The sequence below is a fragment of the Globicephala melas genome, chromosome 20, assembly GCF_963455315.2.
Source record: "Globicephala melas chromosome 20, mGloMel1.2, whole genome shotgun sequence".
NCBI lineage: Eukaryota > Metazoa > Chordata > Mammalia > Artiodactyla > Delphinidae > Globicephala > Globicephala melas.
Genome location: NC_083333.1, coordinates 47,827,376 through 47,849,165, shown reverse-complemented (window position 1 = coordinate 47,849,165; position 21,790 = coordinate 47,827,376). Strand labels below are relative to the sequence as shown.

Here is a 21,790-nt window from a genome sequence, read left to right as displayed (position 1 = left end):
ACAGCAAAGTAAATATTCATCCATTTCTTCATACAATGAGAAAACTAACCTGACAAAATTGCAGCATGAAATACCAGTTTCTATGTGTGTGATATCATTTAAAATTAACAAGTGAGAATTTCCATGGAAAATAAAGGGAAGTTTGGGCCAGTATTCAGTCTCAGCTTTGTTTTATAATAGATGACCGTGGAAAAAGTACAGGGTATCAGTCGATTGGAACAACTTTGTGAAGAATTTTCAGAGGAGGAACGAGTAAGAGAACTCAAGCAAGAAAAGAAACGCCAAAAACGGAAGAATAGACGAAAAAATAAATGTGTATGTGATATTCCTACTCCCTTACAAACAGCAGATGAAAAGGAAGTAAGCCAAGAGAAGGTAGTATTTCTTGATATTGACTCATAAATATATAGCTTATTTCTAGATTTCAGCACTTTTACTGTGCTTTCCCAGAATGTGGCTCCTTTGGCTTCTTTATTGGCTTTTTTTCTTACTCTAATCTGTATAAACCAAAATCTTTAATGTCGTTTGTTTGTTTTCTAGAGACAATGTTGGCTAGTTAACTTATTACATGACCTTAGTATTCTGCTAGATCATAGTCCAAATGTGAAAAGTTAACTCCATGCATGACCTAGAGCAGTTCTCAACTTTCAGTCTCAGGACGCCTTTGCATTTTTCTGTTTTGTTTTTGTTTTTTTGGGCGTGCCACGCAGCATGCGGGATCCTAATTCCCCTACCAGGGATCGAACCCCTGCCCCCTGCATTGGAAGTGTGGAGTCCCAACCACTGGACCGCCAGGGAATTCCCTTCTTTGCATTGTTAAAAATTGAGGAGCCCAGTGAGCTTTTGTTTATGTGGGTTATACTTATCAGCATTTAGTGTATTAGAAATTAAAATGGACAAATTTAAAGTTATTTATTATTCTTTTAAAAATAATAAGCCCACTATATGTTAAAATGAACATTTTTTTAAAAATAACTAGAAAAAATTGAGAAGGGTGGCATTAATTTATATTTTTGTAAATCTCTTTAATATTTGGCTTAAAAGGAATCAGGTAAATTCTCACTCAGTCTGTTAGCATATGTTGCTTGGTTATAGCATGTGAAGAAAGTCTGATTTCACCCAGATATATATAGTAGGAAAAGGGAGGAGTATTTTAATGTAAACCTTTTCAGATAGTTGTGGATATTCTTCTTTGGCATTATAACTTGACAGGTGGTAGTTTCTTAAAGATTAGTTGCAATGTGGAACCTGACACCTTATCAGTGACCTTTTCATACTTTTAAATTAAAACCCATTGGTCTGTCTTGGCACTTTGAATAGATTTTATTTATGCATGATTCTGTAGCATCATGCATTGGTCATTTGAAACATAATGGTTCACTGAGTTATGCAGATCTTTCCAGATATTGACATTCATTATATAATATCATATAATCATCTTAAAACCACTACTCATCTGATCAGAAAGGTCTTTTAAGTATTGGGAAGCTTCAAGCTCATTGTGCTTGTGTATGCAAGTTTTCAAAATTCTGATTGTAGTTTGAAAGTTTGAATTTTATCATTGACTGTCCATTTTTTTCCTTGAAGAGATAGGCTGATTTCATTCATTTTTGAGAAAATGTCTTTTAAATATCCAAGTCTGAATAACCATAATTTGTCTCTTATTCTTTCTTTCAAGTGAAATTGATGTTCCAGGAAAAAGCAGCTAGTTTAGCTTGCAACTTAAACAGTTGCACAAGTACTTTTACTTGAAACAACTATTATACATTGGTATGCATCAAAAGTGCTTTAAGCATTCTTCCCATTTATCACAGAGTAATAAAAAGACCTCTACGCCATGAGTTCATATTTAATAAAATTCACATTTTTACTGCTTCATCAAAGACATTCATAAGTGAAATATCGTTTTATCTATTTATTTCCTGATGAGAGTGCTTGACAAGTGAAGAATACGGTGACTGTTAGTACATACTTGGTTGCCTCTGCCTTGGTTTGTGCTAAAGAAACTTTTCCCACCATTGCTTTTATATTATCAGTGTAAGTGTCAAGACAATGAAAAAGGCAAATCACATCTCAGTGTTATGATGAAAATGGTTTTGACCTAGGGAATGGTTTTGACCTGGAGTTAGCAGACTGCACTTTGAGAATAGCTCTCCTAGACTTCCCTGATACCATTAAGTCTTTAACTTACTTTTGTTGGTTCTTGGTCTTGAAATGAATTAGTGATTTTTCATGAGAATAATTTTTTTCAATTTTTAACCTTGTAACTCCTATCTTAGGTTAAGAAAATTAAAATATAGCCATTATGGAGGTAAAGCTTTTTACTATCTCTTAATATTGATCCTTAAAGGAAACAGACTTCATAGAAAACAGCTGCAAAGCCTGTGGCAGCACTGAAGATGGTAATAGTTGTGTAGAAGTAATTGTTACCAATGAAAATACATCATGTACCTGTCCTAGCAGTGGCAATCTTTTGGGGTCTCCTAAAATAAAGAAAGGTAAGTAAATAGTTTTAAAAAATTAACTCCTTATTCTTTTTTTTTTTTTTAAATATAAGAGCTTTTAGAGATCCTGTAACCTAGAACTTAGGAACTGCTTTACAGCCCTAAGAATATCATAAAATTTAGTCAGACACTTAGTATTTCCTTTTTCTTTATGGTGTTTGATTTGTTAAATAATAACAAAATCAAAAATTGTAAAGCTCCAATCATATTTTCATTATTTAATGCACTTTTTACTTTCAGTAAGCCATCAATTTTGAAATTTTTCTGTGGTCCCCAGTTGGTTCATTCTTTGTCTTAATATATTTATTGGCATGTTAATTGTAACTCTCACTTGATTTATACTCAGGCTTATCGCCACACTGTAATGGTAGTGATTGTGGATATTCATCTAGCATGGAAGGGAGTGAAACTGGTTCTCGGGAGGGTTCGGACGTTGCCTGCACTGAAGGCATTTGTAATCATGATGAACACGGTAGGTTCAGATTAAGCCTCCCAATTATTTCTGCTACATGGCTGATTTAAACACCCAAATAAGAGATGATTGATTTCTGCAGGTGATGACTCCTGTGTTCATCACTGTGAAGATAAAGAGGATGATGGCGATAGTTGTGTTGAATGTTGGGCAAATTCTGAAGAGAACACCACCAAAGGAAAAAATAAAAAGAAGAAAAAGAAAAGCAAGATGTTGAAATGTGATGAACATGTAAGTGTCATAACCTGGAATCCTTAAACCTTTGTTCTTTTCCTTGGAGTGGCAAGTGTGCAGCTTAGCTGCTAGGTTTTTTTTTTTTTTTTTTTTTAAGAATGAGTACCTATGCAGTTCCATTGGTTGCTCATCTTGTGAATTTATATGCATGTGTATGTCTGATGTGGTCATTTGTCCAACAGTCGATGTGAGTCATAAATCCAATTCATTCTTTTCATAATAGTTTTTAATCTTTTAGCTCTGTAATCTTTTTTTTAAAATAGATTTATTTATTTATTTATTTTTGGCTGCATTGGCTCTTCGTTGCTATGCGCGGGCTTTCTCTAGTTGCGGTGAGCGGGGGCTACTCCTTGTTGCACTGCACGGGCTTCTCATTGTGGTGGCTTCTCTTTGTTGCTGACCACGGGGTCTGCGTGCGTGGGCTTCAGTAGCTGTGGTTCACGGGCTCTAGAGCGCAGGCTCAGTAGTTGTGGCACACAGTCTTAGTTGCCCCGTGGCATGTGGGATCTTCCCGGACCAGGGCTCAAACCCGTGTCCCTCCACTGGCAGGCGGATTCTTAACCACTGCGCCATCAGGGAAGCCCCTTAGCTCTGTAATCTTGAGCAGTTTGCTTGATCTGTTTTCCCATCTGTGAAATGTAGATAATAGTCCCTGTCAGATTAGGTTCTGTGAAGATGAAGTGAAATTATATTGGTGGGTTAGCATAGTGTTTGGTGTGCAGTAAAGGCCTGGTAACTGCCAGCTGTTGCTGTTACTCAGTATTCCTGCTAAAATCTTAACACACCCTCAGGGTATTTTTTTTCTTTAAAAAATAGTAATTGCTATTATTCCCTGCCTTTTTACCTGAGAAGTCCTTTTGCTGTGGTTTCAGATCCAAAAGCTTGGAAGCTGTATTACAGATCCAGGTAATCGAGAGGCCTCAGGAAATACCGTGCACACAGTGTTTCACCGTGACAAGACCAAAGATACACATCCTGAAAGCTGTTGTACCTCTGAAAAGGGTGGGCAGCCACTGCCTTGGTTTGAGCATAGGAAAAATGTACCACAGTTTGCAGAACATACAGAAACGTCGTTTGGTCCTGATTCCGGAAAAGGTGCCAAGAGCTTAGTTGAACTCCTTGTAAGTAAGCCATGATTATCTTTTTGTGGATAACTGATTGTTCACGGGGTAGATGTGGGAGGGAACGTATTTGAGGGTTTAACGTTGGGAATGGGAGGAGGCTTTTAAGCAGTTAAGGGCAGTATTTCATTATTTTTTGGTGACTTCATTCCTGCTCTACCACTTAACTACTCTGGAGCACATTTCCTCGTCTTCCTTTGTCTCAGAGGTAGAAAAGATTACTTGGGAGACGGGGATAGAGTTAGCATTATGTCCAGGAGTCTGACTCCTTGACGAGGGTTATTATAAGCAAACTGCCTTTCTGAGTGGCAATTTATGGTAGCTACCCTTCCAGACCAGGAAAGAATATAGAATCTGAACTAGAGCCCACTTTCTAGGTTACTTCCTTTAGGTGTCATGTAGAATAAAAGCATATAACTGAACCTGGAAAATCTTTTATTACTGACTCCAATTCTTGATACTTTAGATGAATTATACCTGATTGCAAGTGACCCAGTGCATAGTTTGTGTGGGACTTGGAGGAGGGGCAAAGAAGGAGAAGGGTGGTATCTTTTCTGTAGTCATTATGGGATCCCAAGGGAACCAAATCCTTTAGAATATTAGGTTTTTTCTTTTTTATATGGTTGTAAAGTTTAATGGTGATGCTATGTATTTCATAAGTTTAAAAAAGGTTATATTTTACTTAATGTGTAGAGATAAAAGTTTCAACATAGAACCAGCCAGAGATAAGTCCGGTTATTTAAAGTTTGGTAGCTATTTGTAACCATCCCTAATCACTTTTGAAGGCTGAAGTGTGTTGGGAGTCTGCTTGTAGGCTTCTAGGACAAATTACAGATCCAGAGTTTTAAACCAAGTTGAGTTGCCTTTTATTCTTACTTAGTACTTTCTAAGACAGAATGACATTATGCTTATCCTGTAAACATTCCAATTAAACTAAAGGTTAGACTGCTTTAATTTTTCTCTGTCCTCCATCACCATAGCATTTTGCATTCTTAATTTAAGTCATAGTCTTAACTACTGCTTTAATTTGCAGGATGAGTCTGAATGTACTTCAGATGAGGAAATCTTTATCTCACAAGATGAAATACAGTCATTTATGGCTAATAACCAGTCTTTCTACAGCAATAGAGAACAATACCGACAGCATCTGAAGGAGAAATTTAATAAATACTGCCGCTTAAATGATCACAAGAGCCCCATTTGTAGCGGTTGGTTGACAACAGCTGGAGCAAATTAAATAAATAAAATAGCTCTGTCTTTCAATGAAACACTCAAGATGACTACTGCGCCTTCTCTTTCAAAAAAAACTCTTAGTGACTTATGGCAAAATTTTATCTTAAATCAATGTGATTCTTTCTTGTTTTGGGAGACGGTGGAGGTAACCTCCTTAGTTTGTTCTTTCTTCAGGCTTGTGTCTTTAGTTGTGTGGCTGCGCAGGCCTGCCGTATGATTTAAGCCATCCCTTTTCATTAAATGTTTCTCTTCCTGTGAGACTTACTAAAAAGCAACTTAGTGGCAAAAAGTAATGTTGTACTTATACTTCTGTACAGAAATGACAATGAGCTGAATATATGGTTTTACAAAGTAGACATCCACTTGCGAAATGTTTGGATGTAATGTTAAAGCGCAATGTGCAAAATTTAAAATAAAGAATATTTATTAATACGCATAGTAAAATTTGGTGTACATGTTTCTGCTTAATGTGTGGCAGTATTTCAATTTGCCACCTGTGGTCTTGGTACTTGGCCAGTGTTGATGTTAGAGAGGATGAGGAGCGAATGAGGAGAGAGAGACAGATTGCTGAAGACAAATTCTTCCCTTCATCAGAGTTGACAGCCGAGAAAAGCAGTTTCCAGGCTTCTGCTTTGAAAGAATAAGTTTGCTGCGATACCTTTAAATACTGGCTAGCATCTTACTTCCTCATGAGACTTTTAATTGCTGTTATTAATAAAGTTCCCTGATACATAACACAAAGCACCTTAAATTCAGAGGTTCATATTGAACTAGAAGAATGAGAACAAAACTTGGCAGAATTTCAACCAAAGCTTTGCTGATAAGTAATTACTCAGCATGTAGAGAACTGAGAGCACTGAGGGCTAACCACACTGCAGTCTGTATAAGTGCCTGTTCCTTATCTGGTTTCCAACAATAAGGTCACTGTGGCATTACAGCTTACTGCTTTCACAAGCTGTCTGTGAGTACTAAAGGAGGAGAGATTCCCCTAGGAGTAGCATTTGGCTGCCATTTAAAAGGTTGAGTCAATAATTCAGTAAACTCATGTGCTTAGAGTTTTGTGTCTACAGGTTGATACTTGGTGGGCAGCAGACAAATAGTGGGACGGCCAATACCTCTGTGCGGTGGGGATGGAGTGAATTTTATAGGCTTTCTCCCACTTAATCAGACTACTAATCAGATTTCAAATGGGCAACAGCAGAAGCTTAGTGAGATTTAACTTTTGTAGTTGGTGGCATTTTTTTGATCCACCCCTGAGTTGTCTTTTCAAATCAAAGTGTTGTATAGGGATTGGGGCAGATAAAGTGAGTCATTTCTTTCTGACTCTTGTTTGCTTTCATCCTGGAATCCATAAAAAATGACTAAGGGTCTCCCACAGCCCTTGGCTCTGAGCCCAAACCCCTCTCCACCACCCTGTCGCAGTCAGGTTCTCTTGAGATCCCTAAATTAAGCAAGGGCTGGTTTTATTTTGTTTTAATCTTTGCCTCTGGGGCCAAACACAGGAGTGCTTGTTGAATGAATAAACCAGCCACGTTCACTGATTATTCCATTGCTTGCAGTAGCAGGATTCCAGTAGTTATGCAGAGATGTTTTCTCTTTGGAAGGATGGCTATATAAAGAATGCAGAAGAGAAGCAGTTTTCATGCTTTGATGGAATATCCTTAGTGGTCAGAAAAGTGAGTTCTACTTTGGACAGAACCAACAACCTAAGAAGAGACAAAGGAGAGTGGAGTGAAGGCAGTTTAGGAGCACATCCCCTGGCCTAATACTGGACTGCTTGCCATCCAAGCCAGGCTTCACATTTGTCTCAGTATAGTCTATAGAATGAAAGTGTTAATAGGTACTGTCTCATATGGCTCTTGGGCATATTAATATATTTAAAGTGCTTATAAAAGTGCCTGTCACACAGTGAGCGCTCAATAAATGTTAGCTATTGCTTCAATCCCTTACATACACAGTGATACATTTGCTCCAATGGGAGTGGGAAGGCTTAGGAAAGTTGTAGACTGTAGGCCATTAGGGACACAACCCCCCCAATACCCGTGTACTTGGGGGTCTTTGCATTTTTAACCATCAGTTCTCCTTGGTTAGTAAGGCCAAGGGGTCAGGTAGGGTTGAAAGCCCCTCCCAAGGTCACCCAGCGTTTATGGCTGAGACACTCAGCCCTTTCTGAGCTGAATCCTTCCCATCAGCCACCGGCTGGTTTAGGAAGGCGTTAGAGTCACCGTTAAGTGCCCTTAATTTCTCTTCCTGGCCTTAGGGGTCAGGAACAGGAAAGGCAGACCGAGCAGGAGGCAGGAGTACGTGCGTTCTCGGGCCTCGTGCAAGCCCCCGCGAAACTTCGTTTTCCTCCCCGGAGGGTAGGAGCTCACCAGGAAAGCAGGACCGCGAGCTCCCAGCACCCTCCGGCCCTGTCCCGCGAAGAGCGGTTTCCTCCCGGCGCAGACTGGGCGGGGCCGGAGGGGGCGGGGTCGTGCCCTCAATGCACGCGCAGGGGGCGGGGTGGCCAGGCCGCTGTTGGTCCTCTGGCAACTGCGGGGCAGCGGAGGGTGGAGCCGGGGGCGGAGGCAGGCCAGAGTGGAGGCAGGTCCAGGCGCAGCTGTTACTGGGGCAGGTCGGGGGCGGTTGCCGCGGTGGTGACAAGAGAGTGGCCGGGTCCCTACGACCCGGGGCGGAGCTCTGCGATCCAAGTGCTCGGCTCCCCAAGAGAGGTGGGCGGGCGGCTCGGGACCCTGGCCAGGGCCGGCATGGAGCGGTGGCGTGACCGGCTGGCACTGGTGACGGGAGCCTCGGGGGGCGTCGGCGCGGCTGTGGCCCGAGCCCTGGTCCAGCAGGGACTGAAGGTGGTGGGTTGTGCCCGCACCGTGAGCAACATCGAGGTAAGGCCCTGCTGGGGAAAGGGTCGCTCTGGGTGGCGTCGTTTAGGCCGCGCTAGGGTCCAGGTGGGGGATGGGGAGTGGTCGGAGCCAAGCTGTCACGCTGCCCTCACTTGCCCGCCACCCCAGGGTCACTTGCAGCAGGCTCAGGGGCAAGAGAGACGGATGCCTAGGTGGAGGGGACCTAGGTGCTTTTGGACCCCTCAGGGCAGGACTCCACCTTCGCTTTTCAAAGTCCAGTCTTTTAAGGAGCCTTTTTTCCTGACAGCCTCTACTCCAGTATACCAAATCTCTGACTCACTGGCATCTTTCTCCTTCTCTCCGACCTGCATGCCCGGGTTGGCTGAGGAAGGAGAAGCCAGAGATCAGGGGCTAAGCCAGGGAGAAGGAAAGAAAGCTTTCCCGCCTCAGTGGCTAAGTTGGCTACTGGATTGCTTCCTCTGGTCCCCAGACCTAGCCCGCAAAGCCAAGCAAAGTGAGCAGGTTTTGATCATGATCATTTTCACCCAGGACTGCGAGTGGGGTTGGGATGGGAGTGGAACTTTTCCGAAGAGGCTCAGCTCCATCTTCCCCCGAAATGTGAGGGTTAGCCCCTACCCGATGGACATAAGGGACAAATGGGATATATAGGTAGACCTTTCTGCGATCTCACTGTCCCAGGTGGGACTGACTAGGTGAAATGGGGCATTGAACATGTGAGCCCTGGGGGACAAAGCATTGTGGAACTGAACCTCCTGGTTTTTGTCTTAACATGGGTTGGGAGCCCCAAGAGTTGTGAGCGATAAGAGCTCAGAGAAAACTGAAATGAAGTTGGCTATGTTGGAGCAGGGAGGAAGAATACAAGCAATTTCCATCATAGGATCACTTTGGATTTGCCCCTGGCAAGACCCCTCTCAGGGATTGGGCTAGTGCTTAGCTTTCTCTCCACCCTTGCTCAAAGTCCCTGGGCTGGGAGAGGGTGAGGAGGCCTTGGGTGGGGGCAGAGCGGGAAGGTGTACCGGAAGGAGGACGGTTCCCCCCGGTTCCCCACCCCCACCCCGCCGCCCTGCTGCTGACCAAAGGTGCACTTTATAGCCTCCTAGATAGTCCCAAGGTCACCTGGCTATACTGTTGCCCCACTCTGCCCCTCCCTTTCTCCTTTCCTGAGGCGCTCAGGGCCCAGCCCGCACTTTGGAGCCTAGAGGATCAGACCAGGGATTAGACCACTTGATTCCCTAATTCTAAAGCCACTCTTGTCTTCTCTTCCTACCACCTCCCGACCCCAAACCAGCCAGGAAAGGGGTTCCTGAGCCCAAAGGAGATCCCCAGGCTGATCACTCAGCCCCAGGGTATCTCCTTTAATGAGGGAAGAATGGTTCTGCTGTGACGGGACTGACATGATTTCGGGTCATTTTTGAGGATAGATGAGGACAGGTAGAGCATAGAAGGCAGTGACAGGGAGTCCCTCCATTCTGGCTTTCCTGCAGGGCTTTGAGTCCGGAGGAGGAAGGGAGAAGTTGAATGCCAGCGGAGGGGAGAATTCCAGGCTGCTTTGGCTGGTTGATTCACTCATTCGTCGATACTAAAACAAAATTTGAGCTCTGGCCTCCTACAGTGAGCAGCCCTATTTCGTGAGGTGGTCTTGAGTAGGTGAAATCAGGTGAAAGGGGACTTCTGGGTCCCTGAGGACTGTACCTCTTAAGCTCTTGGCAAGTTAAAGCAGGAAAGAATTTCCTATGTCACCTGACCCGACCCTTTACTCTCAGCTTGGTCTGGGGGAAGGAAGGTGTTCCAGGGCGGCTGGCCAAGCCGGCCTTCCTCTAGGGCACCCTGCACCCGCCAACCCTCTCCCTCCCACACATGTACATAGTCACCTTCACGAGGCTCGGCTGCCCGGTCACTGGCCTCCAAGGCTACCACATAGCTTGTTTTCTTCCTGATTCTTCCTGATTCTGAATGGCAGCTTCCCTCATAGCCATCTCTCAATGGCCCGTCTTTCTCAGATCTTTCTCTCTCAGGGATCCTCAGTGTCTTGAGGACCCTGGCAATGCACAGGGGTACCCAATGTCACCTGCCACCTGGCTTGGCTCATGGTATCCAGAGAAACTTTGGGGTGGAAGGTGGTGCACCGTGGGTCAGAGAGAAAGAATCCGTCCCGACTTCCTGACCCTTTCTATAGACGGAATGAGGGGAGACTGGCAGTTGGGCTCAACTGAAAAGTACGTGTGAGGACTCTGAGCCAACTGGCTGCAGTTTGTGGAGGGAGGGCGATAGTTTAGATATAAGCCCTTCTGGGAGGGACTGGATGGAGTGATGGGAGAGAAGAGAATCGAGGCCCTGGTGTAACCAGCTCAGTGACTCTTGGCACTGGCAGAAGCAGCAGGGGGTTGAGTCCGGAGAGGGACATAGGGGAGGCTTGCATCTCCCCTATGAGCGGAGGTGTGTTCCTATTGGGAGAGAGTCAGAAAAGAGATATCACTCCATTCCCAGGATCCCTGGGCCCCTTCCCTGACACACTCACAGCCTCAGCCCTTCTCCCCTTTTAGACCTGAAGACTCGAGTTTATCCCTCAGGTTCCTCCATGGATGGTCTCAGCCTCCCCTCCCTCCCTCAGGGAGAGCTCTCACCACCCCCCACCCCCGGGACTTTGACCAAAGAGGACAGGCTTTGGGGATGGGCAGTCCCAACATCTCTGTGGCTGCAAGTTGGCCACCAAAGGCGAGAGTTCTGTGAGCAGTGACACCGGTGGGAGGTTATCTCCGGGTGGGGAGGCGTGGAGTGAGCGGCTCACCTCAGTTAGACCCCTGTTGGGTTTCATAGGAGCTGGCTGCCGAATGTAAGAGTGCAGGCTACCCCGGGACTTTGATGCCCTACAGATGTGACCTGTCAAATGAGGAGGACATCCTCTCCATGTTCTCGGCGGTCCGCTCTCAGCACAGTGGTGTGGACATCTGTATCAACAACGCTGGCTTGGCCCGGCCTGACACCCTGCTCTCAGGCAGCACCAGCGGTTGGAAGGACATGTTCAATGTAAGGGCTGCAGGCCTGTGGCTGGGGATGACAGGGATGGGGGAGAGGCTGGGAGAAGAGCGGGGAGCCAGGAGCCAGGGGGCTGCTGGGGATAGACATCTACTGAGAGGGGCCTTCAGTTTCCTACCTGGGGCACTCTCCCCTGCTTCTCCTCCCCTGAAGGAGAGAGGGTGGATGAATGGCCATATCTTTTTCATTCTTCTTTCCTTTGAGCCCCTGGGGGCAGTTCTTAAAGTCTAGGCTGATTTCTTTCTATTGGAAGAGATATGGATAGGGGAGAGAACCGCTGGGTTGAACGTCCCCAAGTGTCAGCACTGTGCTGAGTGCTTGGGACCATGGTCTTATGGGAAGAAAAGGAACCGAGAGACAGGAGATGAAGAAGATGATGATCTCACTCAGCCCCGCCAGTAACTATGTGGCTTCAGGCAGGTAGTTACGCTGTCTGAGCTTCAGTCTTGTCACATTTAATTGGGATGAAACACACCTAGACCATCAATATCCGGGGTCACAAACTCCAGTGTCCCCTGGGGCTGGGTAGGTCCATAAAGGAGGGAGGCGGGTCATATGGGAAAGCACATGGATGTCTGGGGGTGGCTGCGCTGCAGTCTGGGCAGTGCGGGCAGATCCTGTGACTTCTCTGAGAGCAGAGGGGACCTAGATTTTCATGTGGAACCTCACCCCTCCCATTCACCCAAACCTCAGCTCCAGGAGGGCAAGGAGTTTTGTCTATTGTACTCTCTGTCATAGCCTCAGCCTGCAAACGCTCCACAGGTAATTTTTGAATATATGAAACCTTCCAATACATATTGGAAGTGAATTTTAAAATGTTTCAAAACCATGTGTGGACCAAACACAGCCTTCAGGACGTGGGTTTTCAACTTCTAGACTGTATTGTGAGGCGATATTGGGGTATGAAAATATTCTGAGACGTCGAAAGCGTTGTGTAAATGGGATGCTTCTTTCCCCTCACAATCCTTTTCACATGTGCTCACAATAGATTTAGCACCTAGCAGGGGCTTGGGCCCAGAAATATGCAATGGAAGTTGAAACAATAAACGGGAGATGAAGCACTGCCTTTGCCCTCAGAGAGCCTTCTGGGAGATCCGAGTTGCGGTCGTCACCTGCAGTAAGGGAGTCTTTAAACCTGGGCCTCAGCTTACCCATCTGTAAAGCGAGGCACATATATTAAATCCCTGAGACCCCTTTCAGCTTGAACACTATGTAATTCTCTTAGGATCGTCTTATGAGGCATCTCCCAATAGAACCACATCATTGAACACACAGGGAACCCCTGACCCCTGTACCTAGGAGAATCCACTCCCCTGGCCCACGGGGATCTGTTTCTCTTACTCCATCCATCCGTCCTCAGGAGCTCAGTTCTCTGCCCCAGAAACCCACATTGTTAAGAGGACCAGAAGCAGGGCTGGAAACCTCTTATGTCCTGCCGTGAATGCTGGGGCAGGTTTACACCGAAGTATCTGTCCTGATGCCTGGCTCTGACACCCGATAAAGAGAAACATCTAATCTCCCGGCTGGTCTCCTCTCTTCCCCAGAGGAGAGAGCGAAGACCTGCTGTAAGCTTTATCGCAGCTTGTCCTCGTGGGTGAGGCTAAAGGGGTGGGGCTGGGCAGGAGCTATAGAGCAGCGACACTTCTTCAGGCCTCTGCTCCAGGAAGGGCAGGGATCTGGGGTCACCTCTGCCAGAGGAGCAGGAGTGGGAGGGGGCCAAGGAAGGCAGGAAGCCCCCATGCCCTTGGGACATCCCTTGCCATCCTGTGACAAGTTACCCCACGCTCTGAAGAGTCTCTGTGCCTAGTCTTACAGATGGAACAGAGGTTAAAGGAAGGCGTGGAATGAAGGAGGATCAGGCCTTCTCCTCTCCACTGTAGTCTCAGGGGAGGGACAGGAAAGGCCCAGAGACTAGTGGGTAAGGTGGGGAGAGGCTAAGATCTGTCCTGAGGAGAGAGATTTTTAAAGTCTTTTTTGGATGGATTTTAGGCTGTTTAGGAGAGAGGCGAGCCAGTGAAGAGTAGGGCATTTGGAGAAGAAAGGAGATGATTCCCTAAGGTAGAGGTCCCGCTGTTTGCACAGGAGACGGCCAAGACAGGGAGGGTTCCTGGGTCGTGAGTGCGTTTGGGGAGCATCGTCCAGGGAGAGGTGCTTCCTCTGCTGTCAGCTGGGGCTGGTGACTTGAGGGGGAGGAACCTAAAGCCAGGTGCCCTGTCCCCTTCATTGGTCTCTGGTAGGATCTGGACTCCGTTTTGGATGCCACCTGCCCCCCCAACCGCAGGGTACTCTGTGGCTCCATCACCTGCTCAGATGGGCCCAAGCTGGAGACACCCCATTGCCCCTCTGGCCTGCAGGTGAACGTGCTGGCCCTCAGCATCTGCACACGGGAAGCCTACCAGTCCATGAGGGAGCGGAAGGTGGATGACGGGCACATCATTAACATCAACAGGTGAGGCCGGTGGCCGAGGGCTAGAGTTCAGATCACCACGCACCCTCCAAGCTGGGTGATCTGCTGCGGCTCATTTGACCTCTTGGACCTCAGTTTCCTGGGTGGTAGAACAGGGATTTAACACCCAGTTAATATCCAAATGGCACGACTGTGGTGAGGGGAAGAATAGTATGTGTCAAATGCCAGCCCCTAGTTGGCTGGAAGGGGTAGCTCAGCCCCTTTGCAGCTGAAGCCTGGGGGCTCTCCTGGGACTGAGGTTCTCCATTCCTCAGGCTGCAGCATGAACCTCACCTCGTGGCACAAAGACTGCACAGTCTCTGTCACTGGGGAGTCCCCGGAGACGTGGCCTCTGTCCCACAGATCTCCCAATAGAACCACATCAGAGAACACACAGATGAAATTGTGTTTTGACAACCTGCGTGGACTGGAGGGTGAATGCTGTGGTCGGCGTAGGGAGGACTTCTAGGAAGAGTGGGGCTCACAGATGCTGCTTGAATTACAGGAGCTGGGCCAGTGGCCCTGAGGATGGCCTCTGGAGGTCCCGCTTAGAAGGCGTCCAGGGGGTGGGGTTGGCTGGTACAGCAGGGGGCACTGCTTCACTCTCTCCTTTCCCCTTCCTTCCTCCCACCCAGCATGTCTGGCCACCAAGTGCCACCCCAGTCCGTGGCCCATTTCTACAGTGCTACCAAGTATGCCGTCACTGCGCTGACAGAGGGGCTGAGGCAAGAGCTTCGGGAGGCCCAGACCCACATCCGAGCCACGGTGAGGGGTGGCCTGGCCCTGGTGGGGGTTGAGAGGCACAGGCCCGCTCACCCCACACACTCGCGGCCCGGGGGCCCATGTCCTGGCTGTACTGCTTAGAGCTCCCGGGTCTGTACTGGGCCCACATCTACTGGGCTCTGCTGCTACTTGCATGGCCCTGCTGAGTACCTGAGTTCCCGCATTTCTCAGACTTTGAGGTGGGAGGCGGGTGACCTGAAGGGAACATGGTGGGGTGAGACTGAGGGAAAGCAAGGGATTGTGGGAAACCACGGCCGGAAAGGGGGACTCTGGGCTCTTCCCTTGAAGGCTGTATGACCTTGGGTGACTCGCTCAACCTCCCCAAACCTCAGTCTTCTCATCTGTAAAATGGAGATGATAATACCTCTCAGGTTATGAGGTTTTAAGGGACACCACTTTGTAAAACTGACCTGGCTCTGTAGCTGGTAGGAATCATTCTGATAATCCCCAGTGGCAGCTTTGGAGGGAGGAGGTGGCTGCTGGACATCGGGCAGCCATCACTGTGAAGCTGGGGCCCTTTGGCTTCCATCCTTTCTCTGCAACCTCCCCAAGGCCTGGGGCTCAGCTCCTGAGCAGGCTGTCTCTGTTGGCCCAGTGCATCTCTCCAGGAGTGGTGGAGACACAATTCGCCTTCAAACTCCATGACAAGGACCCTGAGAAGGCAGCTGCCACCTATGAACACATGAAGGTGGGGCCCAGTGAAGCCATTCACTTCCTAAATGAAGGCAGAGGGAACCCTGGCCTTTAGACCTCGCTGTTCTAGCCAGCCTGTCGCCCCTCCTGCAGGGTGGGGGTGGGAATGGCGGTGCTGGAGAGGACCTCAGTGGTGGGAGGGGACTTGGATCCATCCTGCCCTCATCTCACCCCTTTCCCCTGGTGCTCTCAGTGTCTCAAACCTGAGGATGTGGCCAAGGCTGTCATCTATGTCCTCAGCACCCCGCCACATGTCCAGGTGAGTCTGGCCTTGGATGTCCATCCCCCAGAGGAGCCCGACCGTCCCCAGAGGAGAAGAGCAGGGAGGCTTTAAGGGGGTGGGGAGAGGGTCCTGGCTGCCTCAAGCCTTGTGCCTTCTGCAGATCGGAGACATCCAGATGAGGCCCACGGAGCAGGTGACCTAGTTTCCTGTGGGGAGCTCCTCCTTCCCTCCCTGCCCCTCAAGGCTTGGCACCTGCCTCTGGATTTGGGGTGTTGATTTCTGGACCCTTGGATTACACTTCCTTTCCCCACCCCCAGCAGGGGCTAGAAAACTTGTTTGAGATTTCATATAATCTTGTCAAATTGTTTCCACCGAATTTGAAAAATGGGCAGGGGAGAGGAGGTGTTTGTTTTCCCTACTGATTCATTCTTGGTCTCCTTCTTGGGCTCCTTGGCCTTTGTTTGCTGTCCTTGGTCTCTTCCCTTTGACCTGGGAAAGGGGCTGTGGCCAAAAGTGGGGCTTTCCCCTATCTTCTTGCACCCCACCCCCGTCCCTCCAGGATGAGGCGGCAGAGGGAAGCCCTCACCTTCCATCTGAATGGATTTCGGGGCTCTGGGCTTCCTCCTTTCCCTGCATCCCACCCCCCACCCCATCTATTCCCCGTCCCAGTTCTCCAGCCCCACTGTGGCTTCTCAGCCCCCGGTGGGGTCCTCACTCCACTCTATGGCAGCAGAGTACCAGGGCCTGCCTCCCATGTGGGTTTCACTGTGATCATTAAAAAAGAAAAACTACGAAAACCTGCCTTGGCTTCAGAAGTGTCTTTCAGGTCTTCCCCCTTGCTGTGATCAGGAATGGTTGTGTCTCAGAGTTTCTTCCAGGAGAGTGGGAAGGTGGATGGATTGGGGGCATCACTCCTGGAGTGTGCATTACCTTTGAGCTGGGTCTTGAAAATGGGTAGGAGTTTGCCTGCCAGAAAAGAAGACAACAGGGCTTGCAAGGCGGGGAGGCCCGGAAGAGCATGCGGTGTTGTGGGAACAGCACAGAACTTAGTGCAGGAGTGAGCTGGGGTTGAAAAGGTAGCTCCTTGCCTGGATCCCCCGGAGGTCTGAGTGCTGAGCAAGGAGTCTGGCCATTACCTGTGGGCCAAGGGCATCGGTTGGTTTGTCAGCAGGTGCAGGTCAGGCACAGAGCTGTCACTTAGAGAATCAGCACCATGGCACAGCAAGTTATTGGTGGGGTCCTGCTGACTGGTGCCGATGGTTTGACAGGCAATGGAGGTGTAGAGGAGGGGCTGGATGTGGGAGAATCTTCTGAGGAAAGTCACCAGCGCCCGGTGGAGGACCGGATGTGGGGAGGGAGTCACCACGACTAACCAGGTTGAATAGGAAAGCCAGTACATCCCCTTAAAGTGTCCTTTGCTGGTACCAGGGTAAGTGAGGTCCTCCAGCCTCCTGCGACCTTGAAGGGTGCAGAACGCAGCCCACAGTAGGGTCAGCTCCCCGGCGAGCACCCCTCGGGCCAGTGACTGAGCGGTGGAAGTCGTCGCTCAGCCGGCCCTGCAGAGGGCGCTGTGGGCATGCGCCGTGCGGCGCCAGGCCGGGGGCGGGGCCGTCCGAACGCGGAAGCAGAGTGGCTCACGTCGGGGCCGGGAGGGGCCTGTCTAGGTTCCGCGGCCGGGTTCTGGCCAGCACACGACTGGGAATCCTGGCCTTTCCTGTATCTGAGGGGGTGGGCCGGGAGCAGCCTTCGGGTCCCCTTCACCCGCTTTCGGGGCCTGAGAGCGGGCCCCGGCGGGGTTGACCACTCCTGAGGACGCAGCTGGGGCATCGACCATGGCACTGCTCTCGGCCGTCGGGGGCGCGACCTGGCATTGCTGCGGCCGCCTCCTCACGCGTCCTTTCTCCCAAGCGTCGGGGCGTGGGGAGCGGCCTGGCGGGGAGGAGCTAAGCCGCCTGCTCCTGGATGACCTGGCGCCAACTCCGCGGCCGGCCGGGGGGCTGGAGCTTCTGTTTGGCTTGTCCCCGTGTCTCCTGGCTCTGCGGGCCGCCCGCCGACGCGTGGCCCGGCTCCTGCTCCAGGCCGGTAGGTCCAGGCTGCAGGGGGAGCGGGCCGAGCTGCTGCGCGCGGCTGAGGCGCGGGACATCCCGGTTCTGCGGCCCAGTCGGCGGAAGCTGGACGTCCTGTGCCGCTACCAGGTCCACCAGGGCGTCTGCATGGAAGTGAGCCCGCTGCGGCCCCGGCCCTGGGCTGAGGCCGGGGAGGCTCGGCCAGGAGACGACCCCCAGCAGCTGTGGCTCGTCCTCGAGGGGCTACAGGATCCCCGGAATCTTGGGGCCGTGCTGCGCTCCGCTCACTTTCTCGGAGTGGATAAAGTCATCACCAGTCGGAGAAACAGGCATGGCCTCCCCTTATTCCCCGTGTGCCCCAGTTTGGAGGCGCAAACGAGTTCCTAAGCACCTTGACTCTTGGGTGGTCCCTCAGCCAGGCCTCCCCAACACCAAAATTCTCACCCCTAACTCTTGGGGCCTGGGGGGAGGGCACGGCACCGGGCTTGAGATCACCCAGCCTCATACGGTGGCATGGGGAAACCTTGCAGCTGCCCGCTCAGTCCTGTAGTCAGCAAGGCCAGCGCCGGGGCTATGGAGGTGATGGACGTGTTCTCCACTGATGACCTGGCCGGTTTTTTACAGGTAATGGCGCGGAGAAGGAGGGGAGGCGGGGTGTCAGTAAAGGAGAAGAAATGAGCCAAGTTAAGTCTCTCCAAGGGCCCCCAGCTAGCAGCTGATGGACGAAAGGGAGAGAAGAGGGCGTGTTGGTATCGCTTCCTACATCCTTCTAAATCCCTTTAGGAAGAGAAAGATCCGGAGTTTTAAAAACCACACATGGTAGGACTTCCCTGGCAGTCCAGTGGTTAAGACTCCGCGCTTCAAATTCAGGGGGGGCGGGTTCCATCCGCGGTCGGAATCTAAGATCCCACACGCCCCGCGGCGCGGCCAAAAAAAAGGAAAGCACACACGCACGGAGCAGAATCTGATGTTAGGGACTTTTACTGCACTCCCTTCCGAGGCGTACATCTTTGCGCCTCCTGCGGGTTTACGCAGTGCCTCACTGCCCAGTAAGCAGGTATTCAGTAAATGCTCAGCTGTGAGGAACAGATGGCTCCTGGTTCCTCCAGGAGGGGCGCGGCTTGAAAGGCAACCTGAACAGGGACTAGTCTATGCCCTTCCCCTCGTCCTTCCCACAAGCGAAGAAACAAAGCAACAAAAGAAACCCTCAAAACCACCACCACCACCAAAAAAACCACTTCAATACCTAAGAAGGAAGGGGCAAACCTAAGTATTAATAAAACCCCTCTCCTGGTCCATACACATTTTTCTTCAGCTGTGCTTCCCTTGCTGGACAAAAGGGGGCAGTACTGCCCTGTATTTAGCAGCTTCCCTGACCATCCTCTCCCAGGGCTCCCAAGTCACAGTCCTTGGATCTCTTTTCTGTATATATTCATTTCTTGTTGGCCGCATCCAATCTGATGGCTTTAAATGCCATCTATATTCGAATGCCTCCCAAACTTGTATCCCTCCTGGATCTTGCTCCTGAACCTCAGATTTACATATGTAGTTGCCTGCTCAACAGCTCTTTTTTTCTGTCTTATGGTCATTTCAAACAAGATTTCCAAATGTTCCTGTTCCTTTTGCAGACTTACCCAGCTCAATTGATGGCAACTCCTCCATGCCTTCAGTTGTTTACGCCCCAAAACCTTGGCACCCTCCTTGATTCTTCCTACTCTCACCATGTCCCACCTGTTGGCATATCCTTTTGTTTTTACCTTGATGTTATTTCCACATTCTCACCATTTCTCACCATCTCCACTGTTACCACTCTGGTCCAAGCCACCATCATCTCTAGCCTGTATCATTGCAGAAACCTAACTGGTCTGCTTGTTTCTGCTAGTGGCTCTCAACACAGGCAGAGTGATTCTGTAGAGACATAAGTCAGACCATGTTACTAGTTCTCTGCTCAAAAAACTTTCAAAGCCTTTGCATCTCTCAGAGTAAAAGCCAAAGGCCTTCCAGTGGCTTTTGAGGTCCTACCTCACGTGGCCCTTTGTTTCCTCTCCTGTCTCAGTGGCTCCCTTTCCACTGGCCACCTTGTTCTGCTGTTCCTCATGCATGCCAGGTAAGCACCCGCCTCTGGGCCTTTGCACTTACTGATCTCTGCCTAGAATATTCCTCCCCCAGATGTCTACGTGGTGCTCCCTCACCTCCTTCAGGTCTGCATTCAAATGTCACTTCAGTGAGGCCTTCCCTGACCACCCTTCTACGAGGATGGGATTTGGGCCTGTTTTGTTCATTGCCTTATGCGAGTGCCTAGAACAGAACCTGCCCGTTCTAGGTCCTTAATAACTACTGACTGAATCTAGTGGCTCAGCGAGGGAATGAATATATGGGCAAGGCCGGGGCTCTGATGAAGGTTTGGTGAGCTAGAGCATGCTTTCTTCTTCCCTGTTTCAGGCCAAAGCCTGGCAGGGCTGGCTCGTGGCTGGCACGGTGGGCTGCCCGGGGCCTGAGATCTCCCTGTCTTCTGAGATCCCCATCACTAATTGCTTGGAGTTCCTCTGGGACCGGCCTACTCTTCTAGTGCTGGGTAGGTGGATGCCCCTGCTTTTCTGTGCTCAGACGTGCATTTTCTGAGTGCCTGTGTGAACAGCTGGGGCCTCCCTAACACTCTGGCCCCCGTACCCTGCAGGGAACGAGGGCTCTGGTCTGTCCCGGGAGGTGCAGGCCTCCTGCCAGCTTCTCCTTAGCATCCGGCCCGGCCGGCAGCTGCCTCCTGGACTCGAATCTCTAAATGTCTCCGTGGCTGCAGGTGAGTCTCCACTCCCCTTACTTCTCTGCCTTTAATCACACATGTACAGCTGGTTCATCCTAAACAAGTTTCTCAGTCTTTCTGTGTCTGTTGCTTTATGTGCCAAATGAGGAAAATACCTACATCCTCTTGAGGATGAGGCGAGGGAGTGCCTGGCACATGGTCCCTCCTCTTCTCCATCATCATCCTTCTGTCTGTGCAGGAATTCTTCTTCACTCCATTTGCAGCCAGAGGACAGGTTTCCCGGTGGAAGGGAAGCGAGAGCAACCTCTTCAAGGCCCTCAAGATCCCTCGGCCTCGTCTGAAGTGCCCAGAGTGGCTCAGCACCCAGGACTGTCCTCGGGATGAGAAGAGGAGAGGCAAGACGGGGGTGACTTGGACCGTCCGAGGTGTGTGTGTGCTGTGGGGGCACACACATCCACACGCTTGAATGTGCTGGGGTCTCGCCTTCTTGCCTGAGTATGTGCACCCAGGCCCATGTTTATAAACCGCTGTCCCGGGGCTGGGAGCTTTGTGGTGGAGACCAGAGGAAGTTCAGTTTCCCGTTTTGGCTTTGGACTTGCAGCTGGAGATGGCAGCTTGTTAATTTCCAGGCTGTGCTGGGACAGAGGGTCTCTTTCTTTCCAGGTCCTGCCTGGAAGTCAAGGGGAAGTTCAGACATCAGAAGGGAATCAAGCGGCCCAGTCCAGGGGTCCTCTTCCTCTTGGACCAGCGTGAGAATGTAGAGGGAAGCCCGGGGCTCTCTTGCGGGCCAGACAGGTGCAAATCCAGGCTCAAACCCTGCCCTACCTGGGCCTTGCGCACGTGGCTTCATCTTTTTGTGTCTCGGGGCCCTTGTCTCCACCTCTCTCACAGGGCTGTTGTGAGAATCCAATAAAACATCACCTGGTATCCAGCAGGCCCTCAACCAGTGAGCCATTATATCTGATTTCTCCATTAGGTGGCAGCCTCGCTCTTTGGTCCATAGTCTTCGGGCTGCTTTCACAGCCACCTGGGGAGATTCCTGGCTGTGGCCCTCCCCGCCCCCCCACCCCCCCACCCAGAGGCAGGGGAACGATTAACAAATATCTCTCACCCTACTGGCCCACCAATAATCCCCATGGGTGAGTCATCAGTCAGTCTGCCTCTGTGGAGGGACCTGCTGAACCAGAGCTTTGGCCTTTGATTCTGGGAGGTGGTGAGGACCTTGCAGCATTGCTGTCTATTGTACAACCCAGACAACTTTGGTACTCCTCCCCCAGGGTCCCAAAAGTGGAGCAGAGGCCACTAGGATAAGTAACTTACAGCAGTGTTGGCTGCACATTGGAACCACCTGGCAAACTTT

At 49.9% G+C, this 21,790-nt stretch overlaps 3 protein-coding genes across 16 annotated transcripts in view; all 3 read left to right on the top strand.

Annotated features, from left to right (window-relative positions):
* GGNBP2 (gametogenetin binding protein 2) overlaps positions 1-6,002 on the top strand; it is a 31,327-nt gene extending 25,325 nt beyond the window's left edge. For 7 of the 10 annotated variants that reach the window (XM_060290420.1, XM_030881863.2, XM_060290421.1 and 4 more), the window contains 6 exons: positions 181-375; positions 2,351-2,498; positions 2,851-2,976; positions 3,059-3,207; positions 4,083-4,331; positions 5,365-6,002. In XM_060290420.1, the coding sequence (XP_060146403.1) occupies positions 181-375; positions 2,351-2,498; positions 2,851-2,976; positions 3,059-3,207; positions 4,083-4,331; positions 5,365-5,568 (1,071 nt within the window). In that variant the 3' untranslated portion in view covers positions 5,569-6,002. The remainder of the gene's footprint in view (positions 1-180; positions 376-2,350; positions 2,499-2,850; positions 2,977-3,058; positions 3,208-4,082; positions 4,332-5,364) is intronic. The other 3 variants (XM_060290419.1, XM_030881859.2, XM_030881860.2) reach the window with 3 other exon arrangements.
* A 2,151-nt stretch (positions 6,003-8,153) lies between these two features.
* On the top strand, positions 8,154-16,260 carry DHRS11 (dehydrogenase/reductase 11). The gene is made up of 7 exons (XM_060290711.1): positions 8,154-8,443; positions 11,240-11,449; positions 13,813-13,907; positions 14,540-14,669; positions 15,283-15,375; positions 15,574-15,639; positions 15,764-16,260. Exons 1-7 carry the CDS (start codon positions 8,312-8,314, stop codon positions 15,803-15,805), a joined length of 768 nt encoding a protein of 255 aa, XP_060146694.1. The 5' UTR covers positions 8,154-8,311; the 3' UTR covers positions 15,806-16,260.
* A 949-nt stretch (positions 16,261-17,209) lies between these two features.
* On the top strand, positions 17,210-21,395 carry MRM1 (mitochondrial rRNA methyltransferase 1). Of its 5 annotated transcripts, none has more exons than XM_060290353.1 (6): positions 17,210-17,998; positions 18,200-18,293; positions 20,112-20,244; positions 20,347-20,466; positions 20,669-20,825; positions 21,094-21,395. In XM_060290353.1, the coding sequence occupies exons 1-5, from the start codon at positions 17,436-17,438 to the stop codon at positions 20,812-20,814; spliced, it is 1,056 nt and encodes a 351-aa protein (XP_060146336.1). In that variant the 5' UTR covers positions 17,210-17,435; the 3' UTR covers positions 20,815-20,825; positions 21,094-21,395. The 5 variants fall into 5 exon arrangements, with proteins under 5 accessions (XP_060146336.1, XP_060146335.1, XP_030737726.1 ...); XM_060290352.1 differs by having other exon boundaries at positions 20,669-20,855; XM_030881868.2 differs by having other exon boundaries at positions 17,422-17,685; positions 17,799-17,998; positions 20,669-21,395.
* Positions 21,396-21,790: the final 395 nt, after the last annotated feature.

Bases quoted from the DNA above. Each gene is read 5' to 3' on its own strand.
- MRM1 (XM_060290353.1), top strand. From the start codon at position 17,436: ATGGCACTGCTCTCGGCCGTCGGGGGCGCGACCTGGCATTGCTGCGGC. The intron at 17,999-18,199 runs GCATGGCCTCCC...GAAACCTTGCAG, and splicing joins ATCACCAGTCGGAGAAACAG to CTGCCCGCTCAGTCCTGTAG. The intron at 20,467-20,668 runs GTGAGTCTCCAC...CTGTCTGTGCAG, and splicing joins AAATGTCTCCGTGGCTGCAG to GAATTCTTCTTCACTCCATT.
- DHRS11 (XM_060290711.1), top strand. From the start codon at position 8,312: ATGGAGCGGTGGCGTGACCGGCTGGCACTGGTGACGGGAGCCTCGGGG. The intron at 13,908-14,539 runs GTGAGGCCGGTG...CCTCCCACCCAG, and splicing joins CACATCATTAACATCAACAG to CATGTCTGGCCACCAAGTGC. The intron at 15,640-15,763 runs GTGAGTCTGGCC...TGCCTTCTGCAG, and splicing joins GCACCCCGCCACATGTCCAG to ATCGGAGACATCCAGATGAG.